The 11,521-nt window shown below is 44.1% G+C and overlaps 1 protein-coding gene across 1 annotated transcript in view; it reads left to right on the top strand.

Moving 5' to 3' along the window:
* The first annotated feature begins 6,471 nt into the window (after positions 1 to 6,471).
* LOC118363951 (collagen alpha-1(XXIII) chain-like) overlaps positions 6,472 to 11,521 on the top strand; it is a 64,633-nt gene continuing 59,583 nt past the window's right edge. The window contains exons 1-2 of the mRNA XM_052488105.1: positions 6,472 to 7,098; positions 10,268 to 10,337. Of these exons, the coding sequence (XP_052344065.1) occupies positions 6,802 to 7,098; positions 10,268 to 10,337 (367 nt within the window). The 5' untranslated portion in view covers positions 6,472 to 6,801. The remainder of the gene's footprint in view (positions 7,099 to 10,267; positions 10,338 to 11,521) is intronic.

The following is an 11,521-nucleotide window of genomic DNA, read 5'->3' as shown; positions in this document are numbered from 1 at the left end:
CCAATTAAGGGGCCACCAACCTCCAGTGGTGTATACAGTGACAAGAAAAAGTATATGAAACTTTTGGAATTACCTGGATTACTGCATAAATTAGTCATAAAATTTGATCTGATCTTCATCTTAGTCACAACAATAGACAAGCACAATATGCTTAAACTAATAACACACAAATTATTGTATTTTTCTCGTCTATATTGAATACATATTTTAAACAATCACAGTATATGTTGGAAGAAGTATGTGAACCCCAAGGCTAATGACTTTTCCAAAAGCTAATTGGAGTCAGGAGTCAGCTAACCTGGAGTCCAATCACGTAGATGAGATTGGAGATGTTGGTTAGAGCTGCCCTGCCCTATAAAAAAACACACAAATGTTGAGTTTACTATTCACATGAAGCATTGTTGGATGTGAACCATGCCTTGAACAGAAGAGATCGCAGAAGACCTAACTAAGATTAGGAATTGTTGACTTGCATAAAGCTGGAAAGGGTTACAAAAGTATCTCTAAAAGCCTTGATCTTCATCAGTCCACGGTAAGACAAACTGTCTGTGACTGGAGAAAGTTCAGCATTGTTGTTACTCTGCCTAGGAGTGGCCATCCTGCAGAGATGACTGCAAGAGCACAGCGCAGAATGCTCAATGAGGTTAAGCAGAATCCTAAGAGTGTCAGCTAAAGACTTACAGAAATCTCAGGAACGTGCTAACATGTGTATTGACGAGTCTACGATACGTAAAATACTAAACAAGAATGGTGTTTATGGAAGGATACCACGGAAGAAGCCACTGCGGTCCAAAAAAAACATTGCTGCACGTCTGAAGTTCGCAATAGAGCACCTGGATGTTCCACAGCGCTACAGGCAAAATATTCTGTGGACAGATTAAACTAAAGTTGAGTTGTTTGGAAGGAACACACAACACTATGTGGAGGGAAAAAAAGGCACAGCACACCAACATCAAAACCTCATCCCAACTGTAAAGTATGGTGGAGGGAGCATCATGGTTTGGGGCTGTTTTGTTGACTCGGGGCCTGGATAGCTTGCTATCATCGACAGAAAAATGAATTCCCAAGTTTATCAAGACATTTTGCAGGAGAATGTAAGGCTATCTGTCCTTCAATTGCATCATCCAAGTTCTGAGCTTCAACAGGACAACAACCAAAAACACAGAAGTAAATCAACAACCCCAAAAAATATGCCTTCTGGAGTGGCCCAGTCAGAGTCCTGACCTCAACCTGATTTTAAAATGCTGTGGTATGACCTCGGTTGGTTCACACCAGACACCCTAAGAATATTGCTGAACTGAAACAGTTTTGTAAAGCTGAATGGTCAAAAATTTCTCCTAACTGTTGTGCAGGTCGGATCCGCATTGACAGAAAACATTTGGTTGAGGTTATTGCTGGCAAAGGAGGGTCAACCAGTATTAAATCCAAGGGTTCACATACTTTTCCCACCCTGCGCTCTGAATGTTTACACAGTGTGTTCAATAAAGACATGACAACGTATAATTGTTTGTGTTATTAGTGTAAGAGGACTGTTTGTCTATTGTTGTGACTTAGATGAAGATCAGATCAAATTTGAGGACCTATTTATGCTGAAATCCAGGTAATTCCAAAGGGTTCACACACTTTGTCTTGCCACTGTATGTCTGCCTTATTCATGGTTTGTGTTCAGCCCAATAACTAGGGTTTCTGCCTTTTCACTCTAAAATGTGCAATTTTTGTAATAGGAAAAACAACTAAATTGTATGTTCTGTCCATAACAATCCTTCAACCACATCAGGAGACGATTTTTGAGGTCTGGGAAAAATCCCAAAAATCTTGACTTGTGTGTAGTTGCCCTTTAATTCAAGTGTGCAGGCACCTAGCACTGTTTGGTTAGCTGTGTTCCTGTAGCAAACAAGCTGTAGTCTGCAAAAGAAATAGTCACTGGACTGGTGCAAATAATCATGCAGCCTGGTAGGCATAGGCTACTTTGTAGTTAGTTAACATTTAATAGAAAAGGGTTTTGGGAAAGCCTTTACCAGAAGATGGTTAGGGAGATGGTTAGGCCTATCATTAGCATTGCTATATTTTTCCTGTTACTTGTTTGAAACCTGGATGTTGTAATTCATATTACAAGGCATGTCTTACCTTTTTTTCAAAGTAGCCTATAGACTTTGAATTTCTATCAGCATGTTGCATGTGCAACAAGAGGGGAAAAAACTCTAGACCGCCTTTACTTCAATCAGAGACTTGTACAAAGCTCTCCCTCGCGCTCCATTTGGCAAATCTGACCATTATATCCTCCTGATTCCTGCTTACAAGCAAAAACTAAAGCAGGAAGTACCAGTGACTCTCTCAATACGGAAGTGGTCAGATGACGCGGATGCAACACTACAGGACTGTTTTGCAGCACAGACTGGAATATGTTCTGGGATTCATCCAATGGCATTGAGGAGTATATCACCTCAGTCACTGGCTTCATCAATACATGCAGCGATGATTTCGTCTTCACAGTGACCGTACATCCATACCCCAACCAGAAGCCATGGCATACAGGAAACATCCGCACTGAGCTAAAGGGTAGAGCTGTCGCTTTCAACGAGCGGGACTCTAACCTGGACGCTGATAAGAAATCCCGCTATGCCCTCAGATGAACCATCAAACAAGCAAATTACCAGGACGTGCACTCCGAGCATGCGCTGACCAACTGGCAAGTGTCTTCACTGACATTTTAAACCTGTGCCTGGCCGAGTCTGTAATACCTGCATTTTTCCATGCAGAACCCCATAGTCCCTGTGCCCAAGAACACCAAGGTAACCTGCTAAATGACTACCGACCGTAGGACTCATAGTCATGAAGGGCTTTGAAAGGCTGGTCATGGCTCACATCAACACCATCATCCCAGACACCCAAGACCCATTACAATTTGCATACCACCACAACAGATCCACAGATGATGCCATCTCTATTGCATTCAACACTGCCCTTTCTCACCTGGACAAAAGGAACACCTATGTGAGAATTGACTACTGCTCAGCGTTCAACACTATAGTGCCCTCAAGGCCCATCACTAAGCTTAGGGCCCTAGGACTAAACACCTCCCTCAGCAACTAGATCCTGGACTTCCTGACGGGCCACCCCCAAGTGATAAGGGTAGGATACAACACATCTGCCATGCTGATCCTCAACAAGCGGGCCCCTCAGGGATGTGTGCTTATTCCACTCCTGTGCTTACACCATTCAGGTCTATTCATGGCATTTCTATCTGCAACGTTAGAAAACGCAACATGCTACAATTTCAGTTCATATAAGGAAATCAATCGATTTAAATCAATTCCTTAGGCCCTGATCTATGGATTTCACATGAATGGGATACAGATATTAATCTGTTGGTCACAGATACCTGAAATAAAAAAGACAGTGGCGTGGATCAGAATACTTGTCAGTATCTGGTGTGACCACTATTTTCCTCATGCAGCACGGCACATCTCCATCACATAGAGTTGATCAGGCTGTTGATTGTGCCCTGTCAAGGGTTGTCCCACTCCTTGTCAATGTCTGTGCTAAATTACTGGATATTAGGGGGAACTGGAGCACACGTCGATACACACGTCGTACACGTCGATTCAGAGCATCCCAAACATGCTCAATGGGTGAGATGTCTGGTGAATATTCAGGCCATGGAAGAACTTGGACATTTTCAGCTTCTATGAATTGTTAACAGATCCTTGTGACATGGGTCCATGCATTATCATGCTGAAACATGAGGTGATGGCAGTGGATGAATGGCACGACAACGGACCTCAGGATATCCTCACTGTATCTCTGTGCATTCAAATTACCATTGATAAAATGCAATTGTGTTTGTTGTCCGTAGCTTATGCCTGCCTATATCATAATCCCACCACCATGGGGCACTCTGTTCACAACGTGGACATCAGCAAACCGATCGCCCACTTAACGCCATACATGTGGTCTTCGGTTGTGAGGTCGGTTGGACGTACTTCCAAAGTCTCAAAAACGACGTTGGAGTTGGCTTATGGAAGAGAAATTAACATTAGATTATCCGGCAGCAGCTCTGGTGTACATTTCTGCAGTCCGCATGCCAATTGCACTCTCCCTCAAAATGTGAGACACAGAGACATCTGTGGCATTGTGTTGTGTGACAAAACTGCACATTTTAGAGTGGCCTTTTATTGTCCTCAGAAGAAGGTGCAGCTGTGTAATGATCATGCTGTTTAATCATCTTCTTGACATTTCACACTTGTGAGGTGTATGGATGATCTTGGCAATGTAAAAAGGCTCACTAAGAGGGCTGTAAACAAATGTGCACAATATTTGAGAGAAATAACCTTTTTGTGCATAAGGAATCTTTCTGGGATCTTTCATTTCAACTCATGGAACATGAGACCAACACTTTACATGTTGCGTTTATATTTTTGTTCCGTTTAAATGTTACCCTGGTTTCCTTGAACGTCTATAATGTAAAGGGTGTGAGCTTGGTGTTGCAGCTATGATGAGCAGTAGGTGGCAGTAGAGAGCTTATCTTCTTCCAATTTCTGTTTGTAGCACAATCCTCGACAAACTCATTGCCTGCCTATGACATTTTCTCTGAAAACCTGGTACTTTGTTGGATAACTTGAAGAGTAGCCTAGGCCTAAGTATCCTCGAGTCGACTACAGTAATAATCTTATCCTGTCAGCATCCGATGTGTAGTTGACAGGTCACATGCATATATATTATTACATTTATTTGATTTCAACAACGAGAACAGAAAACAGATGAACAAATTACGGCTATAGGGACAAATATAATTTGGAGGTTGAAATTCAAGTCCCAAACCCCTCAAATAAAATGGACAATGTTGATTGCCAGGGATTGAATCCCCAAAAAGTGACATGTGCACGGTTATAGTCTGCACATTATATCTTCGCTGACCGCATATAAACTAAGCAAAAAAAGAAACATCCTCTCACTGTCAACTGCGTTTATTTTCAGCAAACTTAACATGTTTAAATATTTGTATGAACATAACAAGATTCAAGAACTGAGACATAAACTGAACAAGTTCCACAGACATGTGACTAACAGAAATGGAATAATGTGTCCCTGAACAAAGGGGGTCAAAATCAAAAGTAACAGTCTGGTGTGGCCACCAGTTGCATTGGGTACTGCAGTGAATCTCCTCCTCTGGACTGCACCAGATTTGCCAGTTCTTGCTGAGCGATGTTACCCCACTCTTCCACCAAGGCAACTGCAAGTCCCCAGACATTTCTGGGGGGAATGGACCTCACCCTTCGATCTCACAGGTCCCAGACGTGCTCAATGGGATTGAGATCCGGGCTCTTCGCTGGCCATGGCAGAACACTGACATTCCTGAAATCACTCACAGAACTCACTGAAATCACTCACAGAACGAGCAGTATGGCTGGTGGCATTGTCATGTTGGTGGGTCATGTCAGGATGAGCCTGCAGGAAGGGTACCACATGAGGGAGGAGGATGTCTTCCCTGTAATGCACAGCGTTGAGATTGCCTGCAATGACAACAAGCTCAGTCCGATGATGCTGCGACACACCGCCCCAGACCATGATGGACCCTCCACCTCCAAATCGATCCCCCTCCAGAGTACAGGCCTCAGTGTAACGCTCATTCCTTCGACGATAAACGTAAATCTGACCATCACCCTCGGTGAGACAAAACCGCGACTCGTCAGTGAAGAGCACTTTTTGCCAGTCCTGTCTGGTCCAGCGACGGTGGGTTTGTGCCCATAGGCAACGTTGTTGCCGGTGATGTCTGGTGAGGACCTGCCTTACAACAGGCCTACAAGCCGTCAGTCCAGCCTCTCTCAGTTTATTGCGGACAGTCTGAGCACTGATGGAGGGATTGTGCGTTCCTGGTGTAACTTGGGCAGTTGTTGTTGCTATCCTGTACCTGTCCCGCAGGTGTGATGTTCAGATGTACCGACCCTGTGCAGGTGTTGTTACACGTGGTCTGCCACTGTGAGGGTGATCAGCTGTCAGTCCTGTCTCCCTGTAGTGCCGTCTTAGGCGTCTCACAGTACGTACATTGCAATGTATTGCCCTGGCCACATCTGCAGTCCTCATGCATCCTTGCAGCATGCCTAAGACACATTCACGCAGATGAGCAGGGACCCTGGGCATCTTTTTTTGGTGTTTTTCAGAGTCAGTAGAAATGCCTCTTTAGTGTCCTAAGTTTTCATAACTGTGACCTTAATTGCCTACCATCTATAATCTGTTACTGTCTTTAACAACATTCCACAAGGGGGATGTTCATTAATTGTTTATGGTTCATTGAACAAGCATGGGAAACAGTGTTTAAACCCTTTACAATGAAGATATGTGAAGTTATTTGGATTATCTTTGATAGACAGGGTACTGAAAAAGGGACGTTTCTTTTTTTGCTGAGTTGATTATCTTCCTCTGTAGACTGCATCCCCACGTGGTCCACAGGGCGGGCGCATCTCAACTAGCCGAATGTGACTGTTGCCTAATTGCCCATCTCATCTATCCACTCTAGCAGAGGAACGAAAGACCTGGGATCGAGGACGCAACTTCTCTGGTCTGAATCCAGATTGCTACCATCTGGATCTGCCATATGCAAGCCACGCGAAACACGCTTAACATTTCAGGCTGTTGTTCCAAGGCTAATTTCGGTTAACACCGCTTTGAACCAGGTGCAGTGTTAGGGTGAGTTGAATGTGCAGCACCAGTACACTACAACGTTTGACAGAGTGCAGTTACTAAATGCGCATATTGATAAATTCCCCAATAGCATTTGTTTTCTAACTGGGAGTTAAAGTTATGGATTCAACAGTGGATAACCGGGAGAGCAAGGCAGCGCTCCGTCCATGCGTGCCCAGGTCCCTTCTCATGCGCTGTCTGGTGGGGTTCCCTACCGTGGTGTGTTTCATGTTGTCCGTGAGCTCCATAGCCGTGTGCCTGCTCATGAGCTTAAAGACTTACCAACTGGAGAACCGACTGCATGCGCTAGAGATGGAGAAAAACACAGTGTTCAACCCGCCGGAGAGCGCCTTCATGAGCGAGGATGGGACTGTAATACCGACGCCGAGGAGAACTATCGATACGCTACTGCAAGAGGTAGGCTACACACCGTTGTTTGGGGACATTTCAAATGTAACAGTGAACATATCAAAGTGTATTCCTATTGATTTTGATTCATGAGTTTCCTGCTTGTATCCATACAGTTTTTCCAAATGCGGTGCGTAATGTTGCGCGCAATGACAGTAACATGACTGATATCGATTCCTCAGACGACGGACTGTATTGATCAAGGCGCTGCTATGTGAGGGATTCCTTCTGTCAGTTATTGCCTGATAAAAGATAACTGGTGTAAAGCTTGCAGATACCTACTGCCTGTCTGTGTGCTATGACAGTAGTCTTTTTCACCACATCTCTTTGGAAAAAGCTGTTAGATAGATCTCTCAAAAAGTTGCCTCTTGATAACTGAATAAGGACAGGTCATTGAAAACCTGGTGATGTTTTAAATGTTACATCCATTACTTACCTGAACTGTTAAAAGTATCATTATGTAATTACCTTAACTTTATACTTTATTTGATTATATTCATATTACCAAGGCGTTATACAATGATAGATGCCTGAAGAGATTCATGTTCTTTCTTAAGTCATAACATGATTTGTCCACATATTATGTGCCACATTATTCACTAGGGTTGCACATTGAATAGCGGTGGCTTTATTTGGTCTTCTTGTAACGAATCAAATAAAATACATTTTTATTTGTCACATGCGCCGAATACAATGAAATTCTTACTTACAAGCCCTTAACCAACAATGCAGTTTTAAGAAAAATAAGTGTTAAGTAAAAAAATTCATAAGTAAAAATTAGAAAATAAAATAGCAGCAGTAATATAACAACAGTGAGGCTACATACAGGGGGTACTGGTACAGAGTCATTGTGCCTGGGGCACCGGTTAGTCTAGGTAATTGAGGTAATATGTAACTGTAGGTAGAGTTAAAGTGACTATGCATAGATAATAAACAGAGAGTAGCAGCAACATAAAAGAGGGAGGCAATGCAAATAGTCTGGGTAGCCCTTTGATTAGCTGTTCATGAGTCTTGTGGCTTGGGGGTAGAAGCTGTAAAGAAGCCTTTTGGACCTAGACTTGGCGCTCTTGTACCTCTTTCCTTGCGGTAGCAGAGAGAACAGTCTATAACTAGGGCGGTTGAAGTCTTTGGCAATTTTTAGGGCCCTCGTCTGACACCGCCTGGTATAGAGATCCTGGATGGGAGGAACCTTGGTCCCAGTGATGTACTGGGCCGTACGCATTACCCTCTGTAGAGCCTTGCAGTCGGAGGCCGAGCAGTTGCCATACCAGGCAGTGATGCAACCAGTCACAATGTGCTCGATGGTGCAGCTGTAGAACCTTTTGAAGATCTGGGGACCCATGCCAAAACTTTTCAGTCTCCTGAGGGGGAATAGGCTTTGTTGTGCCCTTTTCACAACTGTCTTAGTGTGTTTGGACCATGATAGTTTGTTGGTGATGTGGACACCAAGGAACTTGAAGCTCTCAACCTGCTCCTCTAGAGCCCCATTGATGAGAATGGGGGCGTGCTCGGTCCTCCTTTTCCTGTAGTCCACAATCATCTCCTTTGTCTTGATCACGTTGAGGGAGAGATTGTTGTCCTGGCACCACACGGCCAGGTCTCTGACCTCCTCCCTATAGGCTGTCTCATTGTTGTAGGGGATCAGGCCTACTACTGTTGTGTCATCAGAAAACTTGATGATTGTGTTGAAGTTATGCCTGGCCATGCAGTCATTGGTGAACAGGGAGTACAGGAGGGGACTGAGCACGCACCCCTGAGGGGCCCCCGTGTCGAGGTTCAGCATGGCAGATGTGTTGTTACCTACCCTTACCACTTGGGGGCGGCCCGTCAGGAAGTCCAGGATCTAGTTGCTGAGGGAGGTGTCTAGTCCCAGGGTCCTTAGCTTAGTGATGAGATTTGAGTGCGCTATGGTGTTGAACGCTGAGCTGTAGTAAACTAATAGCTTTCTAACGTAGGTGTTCCTTTAGTCCAGGTGGGAAAGGGCAGTGTGGAGTGCGATTGAGATTGTGTCATCTGTGGATCTGTTGGGGGAGTATGCGAATTGGAGTGGGTCTTGGGTTTCTGGGATAATGGTGTTGATGTGAGCCATGACCAGCCTTTCAAAGCACTTCATTGCTACAGACATGAATGCCAAGGGTCGGTAATCATTTAGGCAGGTTACCTTAGTGTTCTTGGGCACAGGGACTGTGGTGGACTGCTTGAAACATGTTGGTATTACGGTCAGGGACAGGTTGAAAATGTCAGTGAAGACACTTGCCAGTTGGTCATGCTCGGAGTACACATCCTGGTAATACATTTTGCCCTGTGGTCTTGTGAATGTTGATCTGTTTAAAGGTCTTACTCAAATCGGCTACAGAGAGTGTGATCATACTGTCACCCAGGACAGCTGATGCTCTCATGCATGTTTCAGTGTTACTTGCCTCGACGCGAGCATAGAAATGATTTAGCTTGTCTGGTAGGCTCGTGTAACTGGGCAGCTCGCGGCTGTGCTTCCCTTTGTAGTCTGGAATAGTTTGCAAGCCCTGCCACATCCAACGAGCGTCGGAGCCGGTGTAATATGATTCAATCTTAGTCTTGCATTGAAGCTTTGCCTGTTTGATGGTTCGTCGGAGGGCGTAGCGAGATTTCTTATAAGCTAGAGTTCCGCTCCTTGAAACCGGCAGCTCTACCCTTTAGCTCAGTGCGGATGTTGCCTGTAATCCATGGCTTCTGGTTGGGGTATGTACGTACGGTCACTGTGGGTATGACGTCATCAATGCACTTATTGATGAAGCCGGTGACTGATGTGGTATACTCCTCAATGCCACCGGAGAAATCCCGGAACATATTCCAGTCCGTGATAGCAAAACAGTCCTGTAGTTGAGCATCTGCTTCATCTGGCCACTTTTTATTGACCCGAGTCACTGGTGCTTCCTGCTTTAGTTTTTGCTTGTAAGCAGGAATCAGGAGGATAGACTTAGGGTCAGATTTGCCAAATGTAGAGTGAGGGAGAACTATCAACTGGCTTAAGTCAAACCAACTGGAATGTGCAGTAATCCTCAATCCTGGGCTTCACTTTCCCCTAGAAGTCTGATATATGAATGTTTCTACATAAAGTTTGCATTGTTTCAGAACCTCACTCTCTCTTTCTGTTTCTCTCTGTCTGTCCCTCTCTCTCTCTCTCTCTCTCTCTCTCCAGAGACTGAGTGAAGTGATGCCCAAGCTGCGCATGGCGAGAGACATCCCACAAGAGTGTTCCTGCCCACCAGGTACGTCTCTTTCTTCTCTGCTATTGGCTCGTGGTTAGATCATGTTCAACAAAGCCTCTATGCACGCAACACATGAACATCACATGAACGTCACATGAACGTCACATGTATTCAAACACACTCACACAGACATATGCACTCACACACATGCTGGACCGTTTTACACTAGCGTCGATTAATGCTGGGTTGGCTATGTGTAGAAGGAATCCAGAAGAGAGCGTTGAGCTCTCTCTACCACCAGGTGATTTTGACAGTGGTTGACAACATCAAGTTTCCCGGAGGTGTGTATTCAGTGTAAAGGATTGGTGTAGTTAAGCCTGTAGGCATTAGATTAGGATCCTAATTACCTGTTGCAAAAGCAGCAGCTACTCTTCCTGGGGTCCACATAAAACATGACATAATACAGAACATGAATAGAGAAGAACAGGACAGAACTACATCAATTAAAAAATAAATGCAAAAAGGCACACGTAGCGTAGATATCAATACCAATATATACCCACAAACTCTCTAGGTCAAATAGGGGAAAGGCGTTGTGCCGTGAGGTGTTGCTTTATCTGTTTTTGGAAACCAGTTTTGCTGTTCTTTTGAGTAATATGAGATGGTACAGAGTTCCATGCAATAATGGCTCTATATAATACTGTAAACTTTCTGGAATTTCTTCTGGATTTGGAGACTGTGAACAGACCCCTGGTGGCATGTCTGGTGGGATAAGTGTATGTGTCAGAGCCATGGGTACGTTGACTCTGAAAACTATTTGGGATTTTCAACACATTAATGTTTCTTATAAAAAGAAGAAGTGATGCAGTCAGTCTCTCCTCAACTCTTAACCAAGAGATACTGGCATGTATAGTATTTATATCAGCCGTCTGATTACAATGAAGAGCAAGACATACCTCTGTTCTGGACCAGCTGCAGCTTAACTAGGTCTTTCATTGCAGCACTCGACCGCACAACTGGACAATAATCAAGATAAGACAAAACTAGAACCTGCAGAACTTGCTTTTTGGAATGTGGTGTCAAAAAAGCAGAGCATATCTTTATTACAGACCGATCCCCATCAACCATTGAATCTATATGTTTTGACCATGACAGTTTACAATCTAAGGTAAACTGCTCTTAGTTTTAGTCATATTCAAACCAGTTTATTACTGACCACGCATTCCAAAATTGCAACTCTTTCT

This window comes from Oncorhynchus keta, chromosome 30 (genome assembly GCF_023373465.1).
Source record: "Oncorhynchus keta strain PuntledgeMale-10-30-2019 chromosome 30, Oket_V2, whole genome shotgun sequence".
In the NCBI taxonomy this organism is placed as follows: domain Eukaryota; kingdom Metazoa; phylum Chordata; class Actinopteri; order Salmoniformes; family Salmonidae; genus Oncorhynchus; species Oncorhynchus keta.
Note: the sequence above shows the minus strand (reverse complement) of the source record. Positions and strands in the feature narration are given on the sequence as shown.